The 19625-nt window shown below is 39.9% G+C and overlaps 1 protein-coding gene across 4 annotated transcripts in view; it reads right to left on the minus strand.

The window, feature by feature from the left end:
• Window positions 1-12298, minus strand: part of NFIA (nuclear factor I A) — a 398911-nt gene extending 386613 nt beyond the window's left edge. For 2 of the 4 annotated variants that reach the window (XM_033151951.1, XM_033151947.1), the window contains exon 1: window positions 12055-12298. In XM_033151951.1, coding sequence (XP_033007842.1) covers window positions 12055-12150 — 96 coding nt within the window. In that variant the 5' untranslated portion in view covers window positions 12151-12298. The remainder of the gene's footprint in view (window positions 1-12054) is intronic. The other 2 variants (XM_033151946.1, XM_033151948.1) reach the window with 2 other exon arrangements.
• Between the last annotated feature and the right edge of the window lie 7327 nt (window positions 12299-19625).

Below are 19625 nucleotides of genomic sequence, written 5' to 3' on the forward strand. Positions count from 1 at the left end.
GATGACCTTTGACTCTTCCGCCAGCATGGATCCCATATTCATCACTTCCAGACAATTGCATCTTTCATTCCACCACAAACTATGATCAGAAAGGGACCATTTGTGTTAGCAATTGTTAGTTTACAGTTCCCAGAGCTTGGGTAGTTTAGCCTTTTGTTTTGGTGGTTGCAATATTCCCATTGATTCCTTATTAACAGGATCCAAATAATCATTTATCAAATTATTATTAATATTTTTAGAGCCTGCTTTTTTCCTTTTTGTCTAACTTTCTTGTGATACAGGAATTCAGCATGTTAACGGCAACAAGGAAGTTTGAGAAAAAGAAAACGGGTTCTTAAAACATGATCCCATGCTATTAGTCATTTTCATGTGAATTGTTAATTGCAGGGGGGAAGCAATCACTACAGTATCTGCATCTACGAAATAAATCAGTTTTAAGTGTGAACTATTGGAACCTTGTTGCATTATGTGGCTTTTTAATAGGAAAACATTTATTTTAGCAGCTAATGTCATATGCATTGCTTTCAACTGTAGATTTAATTTTTCATTTGTTAATTTTTGTCATGAATAATTTTACTTACCGGTACATGTCCTAGCAAAGAAGCACTATTTATCCAAAGTGGAACAGATTAATCTTACAGATAAATTGCTCTTAGGACAGCATTTAGTTAATGTGTGTGTGTGAGAGAGCGAGAGAGAAAGAGAGAGAGAGAGAGAGAGAGAGAGAGAGAGAGAGAATATTTAATTGGCAATTCAAGGGAATTAAAAAATCAACTATTGATTCTCAAAGTAATTGTGAAAATTGTTTCTGTTTTACTCAAGTACAGACCCTCTACAGGTGAGTAAGTAATGTATCCCTGTGAAATGTGAGCTTACAGAAATAGGAAAAAAAAATGCTTGGTTTCTCCTTGCTAGTGCATAAATATAAATGTAAATATCAGAAAACTGGAATAATATCTGACCTCTATTTCTTAGAATGAGAAAAAATGTACTGTATATGCATGTACGTGGAAATAACATTTGAGGAAGAACTGAAATTTATTCTGTACTGGAAGCAAAGAGGTGTCTTAATACAAAATTTGTACAGATGTTTCTCTGAAACTCCTGCCCCCATTACTCCCCCCCCATGTGCATTTGATCTTTTCCCTCTTATCATGAAGAATGTTTCTTTGAGGAATGGAAAAAGTCTTATACCTGAAGGCGAGCTTCATTGTATTGCACCTGACTTCTGGCTTGCATGTGAGACCGTCTGTTCTTTATTTTCACTCTGTATGAAGCTAATGGAATTTGCAGTTGATTAACCTCAGATTTTGACTAATGATCCAGCCTGGGATTGCAGCTGGCAATGCCACAGCGCCTTGTACTTCTTAACTGAGAAAGACAGCAACAAGTAGAGTGGTGCAAAAGCAAAAGATCCAGGATGGATCAAATTGTCAAAGATGCATAATGCCATTCAACCACATGAAAGCTGTAGAGGGAGGATGCCTCAGAGGAATTAATGTAGAATGAAAAGTTGACATTAAAACCCAGCTAGGAAACAGATTTCTAGGTTATTCACTGGAGTCTGTGGTTCTGCAAGTACATTTAATTCTAGCATTTCTACTTAAATTTACACTTGACGGTTCTGTTTCTAAATGTGGCAGATTGACAGTTGCAAAATGTTAGCGCAGTAAACACATAAAAGCCTCAGGACCCTCTGTAGCCCACATCCCACTGAAATCAACGAGAACTACACGTGGGCAGAGGGAACAAAAGGCATGCAGGAGGGGAGTGGGAAATCTGATATGCCCTTAGGAAAAAGTTAATACTATTTTATCCTGAAACACATGAAGGCATGCATGTAAATTGAAGGGCAAAGATAGATGTAACAGTTTGTAGAGCCCCCCCCCCCCAAGACAATTTGGAAGTGCCCTCACCCTTTTCAGCCCAAGTATACTTTTTACGCTTGCAGTGTGAACTATAAGAAGACTCATATGGCAGCTTTTCAAAATGTGTCTCTTTGAACAGGGAAATGCTAGCTGTGGACAGTGGTTAGTACCTTTGACTTCACAAACACACCTGCCATGTCAAGGGCCAATGTGGTGTGTGTGTGTGTGTGTGTGTGTGTGAAGAGGTCCATTTGGCCCAGGGTCTCTATCTCCATAGGTGGTCTAAAATTTGGATACTTTTTAATAATGATGATGAATGATGATGATGATTTCTTTTTTTTGTATGCCACCCATCTGACTGGGTTGCCCCAGCCATTCTGTTTCCCAACCTGTTTTCATGTGTATCAGACCAAAATGTGACATACTCTCTCCGGCTAGAAAAGCATTTGTAAACCAGACCAGACCAGACCAGACCAGACCAGACTAGACTAAAATATTTTTCCTCTATTTTTGATGCCTTATTTTGTTTTCAGGTGTTGTCATTTTTATTTTTATTATGGTTAGGGGCCTCAAAAGTTGTATGTGGCCAGTCCTCTTTGAGAGGCCCTGTGCCCTGCCTAATTCCCGGAGAAGTTTTGGGATTGTTTTTAAAAAAATTGCATTTCTTAAAATAATTTTAATGATGAATAGACATACACATAACATAGGTAAAAGATAGGGAAAGGTACAATTGACATTCAACTCAGAGGTACACACATGTGCAAAACAGGTTGCAAAGTCAGGTGGAAGTCAGGCTCACACCATGGGTGAAGAATCCAGTGTGTCCATTGTTAGACCACTTGTGCTGCCCACTCCAGGATATGGTGACCTGGGCAGAATGAGAAATGTGATTCACATCTCATTGGTAGATCCCTAAAAATGACAGCAGAGTTGGCAGCTGTCTTTGTAGGCTACCTTTAGTTCACAACCTGTACACCTAAAGGCCTATAGGTATAGCGTTGTATCCGCTGATGGAAGTCGAAGTGCAATAGCATCTGGAGAGCAACAGGTTCCCCTATCCCTTGTCTATAGCCACAAAACAAAATGATGCCTCTAATCTCTCTATGCATTCTGAAGTAGATGCAGAATTTTCAATACACCAGTGTAGTGTTGGATGAGACCAGGGTTCAAATCCCCACTCAGCCATGAAACTCACTGGGTGACCTTGGACAAGTCACTCACTCTCAGCCTAACCTACCTCACAGGGTTGTTGTGATGATGAAATGGGGAGGAGAACCATGTATACCACCTTGAGCTTCTTGGAAGAAAAGGGTGGTATAGAAATGTAACAAACAAATGAACAAACAAACTTTCATTAACCTTATTTACAAAATTTTTACAAGTTTTTACAACCTAACAGACTATATTTTAAATGGCTTGCAATACTCTTGTGTGTTTTCTGTGGTGATATGTGTTCTTTGATGCAGTATTTGGTCCCATTTTGCAGAATTCTAACTGAATATTGAAATTAATCTACATGGTCAGTGCAGGCTGAGGACAGCAAGTGTTTCTGTTGAAGGAAGGTTGCTGCAATTGTTGGTAGTAAAAGCCTATGAAACATGTGGGGTCTGTATTATACCACGCCATGATGTGTCTGTAGTTGGACGATGGTTAAGTTTATACTCAGCAGCCCTGTGGAAAATCTATGTTTACATGTAACAAATGGTTTGAATTCAGCTCCATTAGTTAATATAACTGTTTTGTCTCTTCTAGGAACGCATAGATTAGCCATAGCCATGTCTCAGCAATCTGGTATATGGGAAATAGTCCAGAACTTTGACTTCAGTGGCCATAAATTCAAAGCTGTTTAGGACAGGCTCTTATATTTGCAATATGTTTAAACTCCTAGACCCTCTAACTGCTTGGTCCTTAAGTAAAGTTTTGATATGGATTTTCCTAATTAACAATAAACACCTCCTGCACCCTTTCTTAAATGTGCATATTCAAAGAGATAAAATGACATTGATATAGCACGCCATTTTATACATATCACACACAAACATATATTTCCTTTTCTATTTCAAAACAATTTATTGCCACTGCAATTTATCAGAGCCTTTAAAAAGGAGCCCCTTCTGTTTCCACCTGCTTCTCCCCTTTGCAGCTAGAAATATTCATAAGATTCTCTATATGTTGAATTATTCTTACAGAGAAGCAGTCCGGAACATGATTCAGTGACTTGCGCTGCGCCACTGTGCCCTATGAAAAATGGAAGGGCCCCATGCAGCTGCACTTGCCATAGTGGGTAGCCAGAGACATAGGCATGCGCTGGGCTCTAAATGATAGCCAACATCAAAGTGTTAGGCCTGACATGGCAGATAAGCATGTGCTTAGGAAGTTACCTTACTGTATAACAGCAGATTTGAGCCTTCTGAATTCTGGGGGCCACCTTTAGCCCAAACAAGTGTTTGGGGACCCACTTCTTAATTTCTTATGGTGCATTTACATGATAGCATGGTGTGCTTACAATCTACCTTAAGCTAGGTTGCAATTCAGGTACAGTGGTACCTCTGCTTACGTACTTAATTCGTTCCGGAGGTCCGTTCTTAACCTGAAACCGTTCTTAACCTGAGGTACCACTTTAGCTAATTGGGCCAGGCTGCCAGTGCGATTTCTGTTCTCATCCTGGGGCAAAGTTCTTAACACGAGGTACTGTACTACTTCCGGGTTAGCGGAGTCTGTAACCCGAAGTGTTTGTAACCCGAGGTACCACTGTATTGGGTTCTCCTCACACACCTGCTGAAGACCAGTGCCTTATACCAAGTCAGACCACTAAGCCATCTGTCAAGGGCCCTCTCGGGTTTAAGATGGGAGTCTGTCCCAGCCCTGCTTTGAGATGCCAGGGATCAAGTCTGTGTGGGATCCACAGCCTGGATCTTTTTCACCCAGAGCATGTGCTCTGCCACTGAACTTTGCTACAACAGTTGCAAAGACTTTTTTTCAAATAATACCAGAAGCCAGAATGGAGCCCCTCAATGGTCCACCCGGTGTGACATCCCATCTCAAGCTGTGATAAATTCTTCTGTCTACAGATACGTAAGGCCCTACTAGAATAATCTTTTCTCATTGTCCACTTGAGCTCCCGAAAGTTTTATCACACCCTGTGTGTGGGTATGGGCCTACTAACTAACTTGTCCTGGCTACAGTAGTTACCAACATATATCAATGGTGGTCATGGACTTGGGTTGGCAGGCCCTGACGCAGGAGAAGGAGGAGGAAGAGGAAGAAGAAACAAAAGAGGGGCTGTTTGGTGGAAACCAGGGGTGGAGGTCTCTCCCTATTGTACATTAACTTCAGCTGCATCAGAAGGAAATGGTTGGGACATCATCAATGCTTTCGTCCAGTTCTGAACATCTTGCCTGACTCTTGAATTCCTGAATTATAGCTCCTGAACACAGGGCTCACCTACTTCCCTTTGTCCCGCGATTTCTTCCATTTGATTTCTAGACACGGGTCCAGGAGGTTTTTCTATTGTCCCATCGCTTTCCCTGGGAAAACTCGCTGTTTACCACTAAATCGGAAGAAGAATGTCAATCTGCAGAAAACCCTATTGGCATTTGGTCTAGTTCAGAAGTAAACAGTGGGCTTTCCCAGGGGAAGCCTAGAATTCAAGTAAAAGTGTGGATGAGCCCAATGTGTCTATTAGCAAGTCTGTACTGTTTTGTGTCTGAATAAAGATCTCTTTCTTACTTACACATAGGAGCCTCTGTCTGTGTGTGCTGGGTGGGAAGCAGGATGATATCATACATTTAAAACACATGACTTCCCCCAAAGAATCCTGGGAACTGAAGTTTGTTAAGGTTACTGTACTGGGAATTGTAGCTACAGTTCCCAGGAATATGGGGGGGGGGGAGTCGTGTGTTTTAAATGTGCTTCAAATGTGGATATGATGGCTGTCCAGTTAAAACAACAGGAGAAAAGGATTTAAAACCTTCTGTAGTTGAAGAGGAAGAAGAGTTTGGATTTGATATCCTGCTTTATCACTATCCGAAGGAGTCTCAAAGCGGCTAACATTCTCCTTTCCCTTCCTCCCCCACAACAAACACTCTGTGAGGTGAGTGGGGCTGAGAGACTTCAGAGAAGTGTGACTAGCCCAAGGTCACCCAGCAGCTGCATGTGGAGGAGCGGAGACACAAACCCGGTTCACCAGATTATGAGTCTACCACTCTTAACCACTACACCACACTGGATCTGTTGCCGGTGGCCATTTCTATGTAGCATGTGTACTATTGCTGGGCATAATATAAGCAGCTTCGATTCCGAGCTCCTCGTTACTGATCTCATTTTTATTTTAGCTACATTTTTATCTCAGATTTTCTCTGCAACTGAGATGAATACCTAAAATATTTTCAGAAAAACCAAACTTCAGAACTACTGTAAAAATAATGCTGTATAGGAAACCTCAATAACATCTAAAAAAATAATAATCATAGTCTCCTACCATTTAAATATTAGAAGCTAACACATACATAAAAGTTATTATAGATTGGAATGGAGTAAAGGTCTTTCAGGTATGAGTAACAGAACTGCATAGTAGTGGTAGTTTCGTCCCAAATTTTGAACCAGTGCAATAAAGGGCTTCGCCATTCATAGGAGATTCATAATATTCAGGATGCTTATATTGCAGCGACTTGGTCAGTCAGCTCTTGTTCTATGTACAGCCAACGGAATCTTGATTTGGGCCTGAACTGTTCACATTGAGCTATTATAAGAAATGCTTCCCAATGTTTTTCTTTTTTGCATTTGAGCAATTGGGGAAAAACAAGCTCCTTCTGCTGTCAAGCTATGGTCTGGAACAATAGCCTAGTGATGTCTCCGTTAGGGAACCTTGCTATTCCTCTGCCAGCATATTGCACAGCTGTACCCATGGCATTGCATTTTTTTAAAAAAAATATATATATTTCTGAAGGGGGAATTAAGGTCTGAGTAAGGATTATCATGCTGCGTTTTGCTCTTACTAAATAATGTTATTTCCCTTGGAAAGTATGATATGATCTGATGCTTGATTCAATGTCAATAGCTGATATGGCTCATATTATACACATCATGTCTACATTATATCTATATATCCCAAACACAGTATGCACTCAGATTCATGCAAATCCTGGAACGTAAAGGGGAACAGATCTTTATAATAACCATATTTATTCGAATCTCCTTTACCCAATTGCTGGAAACAACCAGTCTTGGCTCAGAGTCATCAACTGCCTAATTTCCAGATTGTCTAAAGAAAGAAAAATTAAGCACAACAGGGAAAATAACATTGTAACTGTTGTTGAGTTTATAATCCAGTGTAAGTTTCAGAGTGCTGATAAGTAAAGGAAGTTCAACCAGACAGTTTAATCTTCCAATTTCCTGTCTTCTAATCAGCCACTGGCTCTTTCGACTTTAAATTAGAAACATTCCTAACAATATTCAGGGCAGGTGAAGGAAGAGGGTAGAAAAGAAATGGAGATAGAGCATATATCTGGAAAAAGAAGAAACTGGGGACAGTACAATGAAAGAACAAGATATACAGCAGGACAGAAAGTATGCAATGCATGCAGGTCATCATGCTGTATAAAGCAAGTTTTGCTAGTCAGTTGGAAAACATTTCTAAAAGAGGATTCAGAATTGGATTTCACAGATGCTGTACACTTTCAGGCAAAAATTTTGCCACGATAGAGTGATATTACACACACACACACACACACACACACACCAATGCAATAATACAAGAAAAGTCCTATGGTACTTGTATATCCATCAGAAATACAAAATGAGAGTAGTGAAGTATAACTTGCCAATGCATTCAGACAGTTGTACATCAAACAAAAAGTTGCAATGCTTAATGGAATCTTTTCAGACTACATCATGAAATACAACACTTACGAAACATGCTGTGGTTTACATTTCTCTTTGTTGGTAATACTTTACTTTGAAGATGTACGCATTCTTAAGCTAAGAGTTACACATTTTCGCTTTTTGTGTATGCACTTTAGGTGCTTCCAAGATTGCCTGAATCATTTTAAGCACTTCCATAGGAAACTCGGAAGGAACACAAACGCAACAAAAATAATTTTCAGGAATCATGTTGTAGAAGGCCTAAATATGTTTAATGTTACATTTCTAAAAACTATTTTTTATGGTAGTTATAAGAAAGAAATGACTATCCTGAAATGAAGATTTTGCAGTATATTAGAAGGGTTTACATTGGTGTAATCCTACTGGTAGCTTTGGTCCCTGAATTACTGTGTTATGCTTAATAGTGGCAGGTACAAGTACCCTGTAGGTGTCCATTAAAAAGTTGTACCTGTTACAAAGTTTGAAAGCCTGGAGGATTTATTTAAACTCAGAAGCACCTGCAAGTATGTCTGTCCCCACAAGTGAAGAGCTTCTTTTATAAGTCTTCGTTTTTAAAGACGCAAAGTCATCATGAAGAGACTTGGATGAACAGTTTGCCAGAAATATTTCTTCTGATCTCAACCACGGCAAGCTATGACTGAGATTCACTCTATTCATGTCTCTTCTGCAACTCCATCTTTACATCAACCTGGTATTGGGACCGGGCTCAGCATCTGAAGTCAGTGCAGCATTGTATACAGTTCTGTAACTCTTTTATCACTTGTACCCATGTGATAATCCTCTATAGGATACTACTAAAATGGGGGGAAAAAACAGGAACTAACATTGATAAAGCTAGCAGAGATGGTAGCAGTCACATAAACTTTGGATACCTCCTTCAATATTTTAAATACCTGTTGGATATTACATGCCCCCCCTTTCAAATAGAAAATAAAATGTCCTTAACACAGTGCCCAACTTTACAGTCTTTTAACCTTAGGGAGGCAAATTCATTTCACATAGGTTTGCTGTATGTCAGAAGTTTGCAAACCCAAGATGTCATATGAGTGTTAGCCTAAATTAATATCTGTTTCAAGAATGGCATGATTAAAGCATGAGGGAGAGAGGGTTAGATTTCAAAAGATTTCTTGCCAGTCATTACAACAAATGTAATTATTCTTAAAATGTACACATGTACTGAGTCTTGCTTACAGTACTGTGCTATGAAGTGTCTGATGATACTGAACATATCACTTGGCAGCAAGAGCCACCAAAATAATAAAATTACCTACAGTCTGCATTTTACTTAGACTATAACATTGTTCACTCCCATGAAGATGAGACCTAATATATACACCATGGCATCAGTTGTATGTAGATCAATTTATCAGAAAGATGTAATGAGAAGTTTGCATTGTAAAGCCAAAATTCATTCATTCATTCATTCTTCTTCTTTTTACACACAGAGTGTTTAGTCCAAAAGTAAAATAAGCTTTTCATCCCCCCTCCCCACTAGACATCCATTCTAGCAACTATCTAGCTACAGACACACTGTAGACTGGAGTAAAATCATGCCAGGGAGAGTGGGGGGGGGGAGAGAGAGAGAGTCCGAGCCTAAGAGATTACTGTGCCCACCCTTTTATACAGCCATTTCTTTCATTATAATAGGTCTTTTCATCAAAATGACACAGAACCTTTAAATTTTGGACAGCATACTCCCATACAGTAGAGACGGCAGCCACTTCAAACCGATTCTGAACCTGCTCCCCGAAATAAAACAAACTCGCTCCATTGACACACATAAATTGTTTACGACTCATTAAAAAGCAAAATTGCATATCCCAGTGTTGGCAGCTGAGTCCAAGCGGGTGGAAAGAGGGCATTCACTCATCTCTTTGTATGCTGGCAGTACCAAACTGAAGTTTAGCAGTAGGCAGTAGCCGAGATTTTTTTGTGCAGCCAGACGATGCATGAGGTAACTTTCAAAGCTTCCTTTTTTGTCTTTGTATATTAAAATGTATTGTGTAGCTGAGGTTTGATTAAAAGAACTTAACAGATGTGATGAGGTTTTGGGGGCTAAAATATGCTTTATATTACAGAGTGTGCATCAAAACTGCTTTACTTTTGTATCAATAATTGAATCCTTGTCTGAAAGCGAACATGTCTGTTGTACAAATCATTGTATGGTTCATTTCAATGATTTTTTTTTAAATATAAAAAATGTCTTTTTCTTTTAGTCCACTAACTTTTAGTGGGTTGATTTTAGTGTCTGTACATTGAGGAAATAAGTTATGTGGCATGTTAAAAGTTTTAGAGGAACTTTCTGTAAGGTTTCATCTAAACAACAGCTTGTCTGGTTATGAAGCTTGTTTATTTTCTTGTCAAGTGCATTGCTAAATGTTTCCAGCATTTTTTTTTTCATATTATATTCACAACAGTAAGGCATCTGCAAAGTAAATGCATTTTCTTTAAAATGAAGCCTTTTAATATATTTTCAAAATTGAGACAATGTTTTAAGATTCCTGGGGAAAATATAAACAGTCCCCCCCCCACCTCACCATAAGAACAAGACAATAAAAACAGGAGCTTTATAAGAGCATAAGTGTGGCGTCTAATCTATGTACTGAAGAACAACAGTTTAGGGCTATTCCCTGAAAAATAGATTTGCATCAATAATCACAGTTCAGTATATAACAGGCTAATCAGTCAAATGAATAGACAGTTTCAGAGCACCCAAGAACATCCCTTCTGTATTTTCTGCTGGCAGAAAGTCTAATTGGAAAATCAGTGGTATGAATGAAGCGGTTAGACTTCCTCTATTCTAATTAACCCAAATCGGCATGTAATATTTAGCTAGCAACCACCAGTTAAACCTTTCTAACGAAGAAAAGTTCAAACAAATCTAACAGCTCAAACACCTTTTGATATAAGCAATGAATACCACCAAGTCGCCGAATGAAATCCTTCCATATTGCACTTTTTTCATGTATTTCAAGTCCACAGGCATCCTAAACTTCTCCGAATGACATCAAAATTGATCTGGGAGATGTTTCCTCTGTGTGTGCGTGTGTGTCTCTCTGTGTGTAAGCCTCACTGCTCCCACTTACTTGTTTCAGCATATCATACAAAACAATGGCATGATCAGTTTCATTGTAATTCCATTCACCAGTCCTTTTTTTAAAAAAAACAGAAAACAAAAACAAGCCGTGATATCTATGTGAACTGAAACGGAGGGGTTCACGGTCCAGCTAGGAGCACATAATGCATGTATTGTCCTGGCAGCAAAATTTCTCTCACTTAAAAAAAAATAGAAAAAAAATCACGCTTTGCCACAAGAATAATAATTACAGAAAACTTTAAAAAAGAAAGAAAAGAAAAGAAGAAGCCCTGCTAACAAATTAATCCCTAACGGACGGCACGTTAACGAGGGCAGTAATGATTTGAGGGCTCTCTTCGACACAACAGGGCTTGCATCTTCTGCCACAATGGGCTATTGTGCATCCTCCTAACTCACTGTACCTCTGATAGATTCAAGATGTCAAAGGTTGTCTGGCCCGAGTGACCATGACATGCGAGTTAACTCATTCTGAGAGTGCCTGTCGGAACTTTATTAAAACTTTTAATTGAACCCAAAAGACATTCAAAATGGGATCTATAACACCCAGCTCCAGATCCTAACAGGACAGGAATCAATTCTAACAGAACCATATGAAAGGAAAAGTTAGACCAGGTCCTCGTATGGGACACTCATGCCATGATTCATACACGGCGATACGAGAGGGGGGGAAAAAACCACCACCAAAGTTTTCCTAGAAATGGCATGTCCTGAAATGTCTCTTGAACTTCCTTAGCCCATTACGTGTTAATATTGCCTGGCAAATATTATAAATCAGCAACTCTAATAATTTGACACAAGCAGCCACATGTCCAATAGGGAAACATAAAAACAAGAATCTGTAACACAGTACAACAAAAGCACATCACCGACGATGACCCAAAGGAGTTGAGGAAAAAGTTGTTATTCGAAAAGAAAGCTTTTCAAACTACTTGTCCATGTACTTTTATATTTTAAAACAAATAGAACCGAAAGGGGAGGGAGCAATTTTAAATGTAGGGCACATGAACAGTCTCTTGTTACAGAGGAAAAACACACAAGTAGGACAAGTGGAAGGCTACTCCAGTGAAGAGTGTGAAAAAAAAAATCAAATGTTAATTTGATAAATGTGAGGTCTGGGACATTTTGTCAAAGAGGGAGGGAAAGTAGAAAAAGGAAGGGGAGGGAGAAGGGAAAAAAAAAAAAAAGGCAGCCGTGCTGCCAACTCACCATCCACCAAGTTCTGGCCGAGATGTCATAGCAGAGCTGCCATTTGATGGATCCGTCGGAGGTTTTCCCTGCCATTATGCTGTCAGCAAGCTTCATCTGATGCTAACTCACGGGAGATAAGACACCTAATTGAGAAAACATTTGCACTGGCATGTTGGGCAACATGTAGCCCAGTCCATACCATATGGAATCATGGGTAAAAAAAAAAAAATCTCCTTGACAGTGAACCAATCTCTCACAGACCCAGTGGCAAGGTGAAGTAGGGATGAAAAGTCATCTGCTCCCAGCACTGTCTTCTCCTCTCCCTCTCCCTCTCCTTCTCTCTCTCTCTTTCCCTCTCCCCCCTCTTTTTTTTTTCTAAAGTAAGAACCCACCGCTTAACATCAAAGAGAGGCGGATAAAATTAGGGCTTCATCACTCAGATGATTTTGGTCTGTTAGGTTTTCCCCTTTCCTTTCTCTCTCTCTCTCTCTCTCTCACTCTCTCTCTCTCCCCCCCCAGCTTTAAAAAAAAATGAATAGAGACTTAGTAGGACAAAGGCAGGTAGTGGACTGCGGAGGAAGATCGCCACAGGCTATTAGCCTAAAATTTCTGCTTGACAGATGGAACTGCTTAGAGACTATCATGCAATGTTTTAGGTTCTGCTCCCCCCCCCCCCCCCCGAAAAAAGAATTTGCAGTCTGATTCAGTATCTGTTTATCACAGCTACTTTCCCCATACATATGACCAAGAAGAAACACAAACTGGAATGAAGGTTTCAGATGTGTGATTTTTTAACATTATGCACACAAGATAATCATTTCAGGAAATAAAAGCAAAATGCAGGTCTAAATAGTTTAAAGAAAGAGTTTTATCCTTCAGAAAATTAAAAATGCTCTCATGTAAAAATGAAATCTAAGATTTGACTTCACCCCTCTGAGTATTATACAGGTGTGTGTGTGTGTGTGTGTGTGTGTGTGTATTTGATAACGTTTCAAAATAATCCATTGGCCTACAAACAGATACCAGACGTGGTACTTTTGAATTAGACTTTTCCTCTTTATGGTTCTAATTTTTTAGAGCCCTATTTTCCATACACTGAGTATCCAAAACACCAAGTTATCCAAAATCACCCACATGCCCGCCATATCTTCACTTCAGGCTACACCACAAATGATCATTCATACAGCTATATATCTATCTCAGTAAAGTCACTTCAGTGAAGGAAACCATTTCACATTTTGTATGTCATCATTTTCATCAATATAAGTGGCAAACATCACAAATGTTTGCCACTTATATTTCTAGCACCTGCACCACTGATATACATCACCTGTTCAACAAAAGTCATGCCATAACACGAAAGTAGAAGACCAATTCTGCGATGTTGTGCACAAAGTTGCATAATACTGTATGCGGAACACCTTGAACTACAATGAAAACTCAACCATATAATTTGTGTCCTCTGTTTTTTTGGTTTATTGGCAGCCAATCCTGTTCATGTTTACTTGAAAGGAAGCCCTTCTAAGTTCTATGAGATGTGTTTCCTAGTAAGTGACACATGTTATTGACATGAGGCTCACACATATGTATTAATATAAATATTTTTACCTGTTACTCATATTCTTGAAGAAGGGATCTGGAAATGCAGGATCCAAACATACTTTATGAAGATATTTCCTTCAGTGACACATGAATGAACAACTGAACCAACAAAAAGAGTGTTTCGTTTTGCGAGTCTATTGATTTCATTCAAATATTTAATTTTAGCAGATTGGTGGTCACATTTTTCAATGGTTTAAATATCTCCCGCTTGCTGGAAAATAGTTTTGATAATTTTTGTGGAATAATAAGATTTTGATATCTAAGCTTCATTAAAATGCGCTTCATCAGTGTAAAACTATTCAAAATTGATTTTGAAATTATGGAGAAATATTTTGCCTATTAATAAGAATTCCATAGTTTAGCTTCCTGAAAATGCAGACTTTTCTAACTGTCTCACCTGCATGACAGTTATTAATTATTGGTCAGAAGTAGTTTTTACTCAGCTCTAACAACACTGAGGAATTTTGTTATACAGTGTGTGTGTGTGTGTGTGTGTGCATGTGCGTATCAGATGTCAGATAAGAATCTTAAAAATATGCATGGACAGAATAAAATTCTATGTGTACGTATGCATTTCTGAGTGAGATTTCCTTTTCTTTCCACATGTGGTGTGCACACAGATGAACGTATTTATGTATATCCTAAATGTACACGCATACAAGTATGTGTGTATTTGATAAATTCATCACATCAGTGGTGCAGGTGTTTGACTTGTCCTTAGTGTGCTCTGCGTGTTCACACACATTCTTTATTACGGTCCTAAGACCCACAAAAACAGTTTCAAAAGCAAAAATGCAGCAGAGATACAAGGAAAAGATTTCAAGGCAGTCACTATGTTTTGTATAGAGCATGTTGACTTCTATTTCTTATTACCTCCGAGAGAAATTTTGCCATGGCTTGGGTAATATCATTTGACTTATCCTCAAGAAGACACTTGAGATAGAAGGTTTCAGAATTTCCAGGTAAATTTACCAATAAATTTACCAATGAATGTGTTTATGCATATCATAAATGTACATGCATACAAGTGTGTAATGATAAAATCATCACATCAGTGGCGCAGGTGTCAGACTTGTCCTTAGCATGCTCTGCGTGTTCAGTATCAGCTCCATTTACAGGTGTAGCTTTGGCTAGCGTAAAGTTGTGCTCAGAATCCAAGAAGAAAATGGATGTTGTTAGCAGAGGCCTTTGTGATGGGTGGCCGAAATATCCACGTCTGTTCACTCTGGCGCCAACAAAAGTACCTGCTCTTTCTTCTATAGGCTGCTTGGTGCTCTTAAAAAACTGTAATGCAAAATATAAAGTAAGATGATTAAGCAACAATCAGCATCTAACCAACATGAGATTGAATTTCATCCTTCCCTGCTTCCCTTTCTTTCACAGGAAACAACTAGCCAGCACTTGTGATAATTAATTGAGTAGCACTGAGCCTACATTGCTTTCTGTCTCTTATTAAAAATGTAGGCGAATAAACGATCAAACCTGCCCCCCTCCCCAGTATGTCTATAAGTTGGTGTGGCCTTGTTTGATTATATATTGACTGATAACATTTGCATGAAATTCTTTGTTTTCCACTATGTGGATAGGGTCTTTTGGGCCCAGTATTGATATTATTGGCTCTGTCTTTAACTTAGCTATGAAAAACATGCCAAACACTCGAAGTGATTACAGGAAAAGAATATAGAGTTCATTTTAGCAGTGGAAACAGCATGAAATCACTCCATTCTGGACAGTACAGTAGTCTGATGTAAAGAATCAATGCTGTTGAATAACTGTGTTTTCGATCCAGAACAATTAGGGTGCAGTTAACTTTACCATTTTTCTTTATGATGTGGGTGGCAGCGGATCTTTTCTTGTTGAGCAACTACTCCTTTTCTAAGTGAGCTGTTACTAATAGCCTTGAAAGAAGATTAAATGCAACATGTAAAATATTACAATTATTGTGGAAAACAAAATTATTTAGTGAACATAATGGGGAGCAAATCAAGCATTTAACATGATCCAGGAAATGCTACTCTAAACAATTGCATTTGTTTTATGCATTTCCCCCGCTTTGATTGCTGACAGATGCCGTTTTGGAAACAAACATCTAAACAGTTTTCCTTCAATCACAGAAAAGGGTGGGGGAGGAAATAATAACCCCCCCCCCACACACACTAGAAAACGACTACATGTTTTGAATTTAACTCTTGTCAATCACTGTTCTGCAAAACATGACATGTGAATGACACCCATGCAAAACCATATCATTAGAAAGCTAATAAACCACAAAGACATATTCCCCTTAAACCTCAATTTCTGTAAAGTAGGAAAAACTGCTCAGGACTGAGATCATCGTCAACATCCCCCCCCCCCCAATTGTACCTGCATATCCAGGTTCCTCTGGCCCCTTTTCGTCTTCCTGATTAACACAGGATTATATGTGTATGACAGTTTTAGCATGCATGTTTACTCAGCAAGATGCTGGATGAAAATTAGAACACATTTGCCTACGGAGATTGTTATGAATGTGGACTACTTCCTATACAAAACACAATGTGTCCGAGATTGAAGGCAGGGAAAGAATTAGTGAAGTGTTTACTAAACTTGAATGGAAATGCCAAAAGACAGTATCTGCAAAAGCACATTAACCCCCCTAGATAAATAAAGTTGACTTTCTTAAAATTTACTGCTGGGACCATTGCCTGCTCTGTTTCGGTTACTTTCAAGCACTCCCCTATGAGCCTACTTAGATTTAAGCCTTACGGTCAGAGAGTGTCACTTTTGTACTCTCAGTAAGACTTAAGCACACCTACCGTACATTGCTAAGTGAGTATGAAAGTAGTAGCTGTGCTAGCAGTTATAATAAGAAATCAAGCAGCCCATCCACATTAGAATTACAGAACACATGTTGAGAGATTGCCTTAAGGTTCCAGCATTCATTCATGTAAAGGATAAAACATCTAGCACAAAATGAAATGTAGACAGCTCCTTTAAGAGCACAGGAAGAGCCCTCCTGGACCAGGCCAAAGTTCTATCTAGTCCAGCATCCAGTTCCCTACAACCAGATGTCTCTCTAGAAAGCTCACAAGTCAGGACATGAACTCAGTAGCCCTTTTCTGCTATTGTTCCCCAGCGAATGGTGTTCAGAGGCATTTCACCTCTGATCCCATCATGATGAGAGATGATGCCAAAAATCGAAATTAGGCATTTGGTACTATTCATTTAATTATTTCATTCATTGATTGCTTTCTAGGAAGCATCTCACCAAGCAATTTCACAATACAGTACAATAAAAACATATAGAAAACAATTGCATGCATAAAAAACAATCCGTGTGGTGTAGTGGTTGCGTGGCAAGGCCCCAAACCAGCCCCTTGTCAAAATAATTCACACAGACACAGAAATTTTAAGTTTAAGGTTATTGGGCAAAATTTGGCCACGACTTTATTGAATTACAGAAATGTGAGCGGTATTGGCTTAGGCATTGGCATAGACCAGGGGTCAGCAACCCGCGGCTCCGGAGCCGCATGTGGCTCTTTTACACCTTTGCTGCGGCTCTGGGGCTCCGGGGCGGATACGCCCGTCCACTTCCCCAGCTGGCCAGCAGCAGCACCCGCCCTCCGGATGCTGAGGGCGCTGCTGCTGTGCTGCTCTGCTCATGCGTCGTGCCTCGTTTCTGCCAGCGCAGGCGCAGCAGCAGACAGCAGCAGTTTCCCTCCGGAGGTGTGGCTGCTGCTGCTGGCGTGAAGGTGCTGCTGGCTGATGCATCGAGGCGACGACGAGGTAGGCAGCTGTGGGCTGGGCCAGGGGCGGCGGGTAGCAGCGAAGGGGGAAGCCCTCTTTTTAAAAATGGTCGAGGAAGCGGCGCCTGTTTCCCTGCCGCTGCCTCCTTCGCTCCTGGTTCCGCTCGCAGCCTCAGACCGCGCTCTCGCGGGCGCGCGTCTCTCTCCGCCCCGGAGCAAGGCCAGGACGCCCCAAAAGGTTGCAGTTTTTCCTCTGTCCTGAGTGTGTGTTAGGGGAGCCTTGACAAAGCACCTCTTGGCGTGGAAGAGAGGAGTCCTAACTTGGATCTGTGTTCATGTGCAAAATCTATCGCCATTGTCATTAAGGGGGCAGAGAACTCCCCTAAAAAGGTTTGAACACTATGAACTACTACAGCCACCTGTATGCAAGTCAGCACAAACATCACAGGCTTCTCTGGTGCAATTCTGTGCTTTATTTAGCAAGAGAGGAGATTGGAAGAGGTGAGCATAGCCTCTGGTCTGGAATATTAAGGGTAAAAGACACTAAGATTATTGTAAAAGCCAGCAGTCTTCAATTAGACATGGGACAAACATTTAACACAAGTGTGCAGTTGAGGACTCATTTTTTAAAAAAACAACAACAAATCAAATATTTGTATGCTGTTGCAACCCACCTTGGATCAGGCTGTGACCTGGTAGTGGTCCCCAGGGTGGATAAAAATGAATGATTAAAAAAATGGATTTTTTTATTTAAATCAGATTTTTTAAATTTAAATCAGATTTTTAAAAATAAAATGCAGTGTTATATTTGTTTTAAATGTTGCAATGGTTTTGCGGCTCCCAGTTGTTGTTTTCTTCGGAAACGGGTCCAATTGGCTTTTTTTGTCTTAAAGGTTGCAGACCCCTGGCATAGACTATATCCGACTCCTGCCCCCTTTGCAGGAAGTCAATAAGGTTAAACCACCCAAAGAGGGAGCCACATCAGGGGACCCTGCTCTCCTTGGTGTTCCCATATGCTTGGCATGGCCCTAGCCCCTCAAGCGGACTTCAGACAGGATCCAGGCCCTGGATTCCTTTAACAGAATACCCTTGTTCAGAGGAGGGGCAGGTGATGGCTCCCCTCCCCTCCCCGGCAATTCAATGAGCCAATGCCTAACCGCCAAACCTTACAAAGTTGTGACGGTTGCTAAGAGTGCAAATCCTCACTCAGCCAGCCATGAAGCTCACAGACAGGGTGATCTTGGGCAGTCACAGTTTCTTTCCTTGAAGGAAAGGTGGGATATACATGTAATAAATAGAATAAAATAAACGACACCAAACTCTTTCAGATTCAATACACATAGCAACTAGGGCAAGAATCTTCACTTTGAAGGCTTTTTGAAAGAGGAATGTTTTCAACAGGCACCCAAAAGACAACAGAGATGGTACCTGTCTGGTATGTAACGGGAGGGAGTTCAAAAGGATCGATTCCACCATACTAAAGGACCAGTTCTGACATTGCAGGCTACATCTATGAGGTTTCTCAATGTCCAGATGTACACATTCAGTTATCTAACAAACTTTAATATTTTCACAATTAAGACATAGATTTTTTAATATTAATTTCTGTTGTCTGTGCATACAATTTGGCACAACTAAACATTCAAACTCAGTCATCTTTGCTTGTGCTCAGATGTTGATTGCTGCAACCTTTTACTTGTTTAACGAACTAGAAATGTCCCATGCATATCCTCAAGAAATGTGCCATGCATATCCTCATGGAATTACTGTGTTTTAACCCTTTAGTTTGCTGAGGCAATCTGTTTAAAAATTTGGATCTGAAATCCTTTAATAAGCCCACCCTTAAGAAGAGCTGCCTGAGTTCTGCTAGGTATCCTCTTGTGTATTTCTGCTGCCTATTCATCTGATTCTGCTTGTGCCACAACCATTTCCTTTGGTCCCATGTCAACCTAACTGTAAACACAGGGCCCATGAAAGTAGCCAGTCATAGAGAGGGTGATACATGACTCCGTGACACCCATCATGACATTGGGATGCCATACTACACATTAGACATTTTCGAGATGCACTTTGTTGATGCGCAAATAATTGTATAAACTACAGTATCCCCAAATAATGAAGAACGCTCACCTTAGATTGATACATATGTTTTGTAACATGATTAGCTAATTATGATTTCTGATGGAATAATTTCACCAGTTACTAACCATTACTAGGAGCCACTGATAAGTTTATGTCCCATGAATTAGCAGGTGATAATCA

Source organism: Lacerta agilis, chromosome 6 (assembly GCF_009819535.1).
Source record: "Lacerta agilis isolate rLacAgi1 chromosome 6, rLacAgi1.pri, whole genome shotgun sequence".
Classification (NCBI taxonomy): Eukaryota; Metazoa; Chordata; class Lepidosauria; order Squamata; family Lacertidae; genus Lacerta; species Lacerta agilis.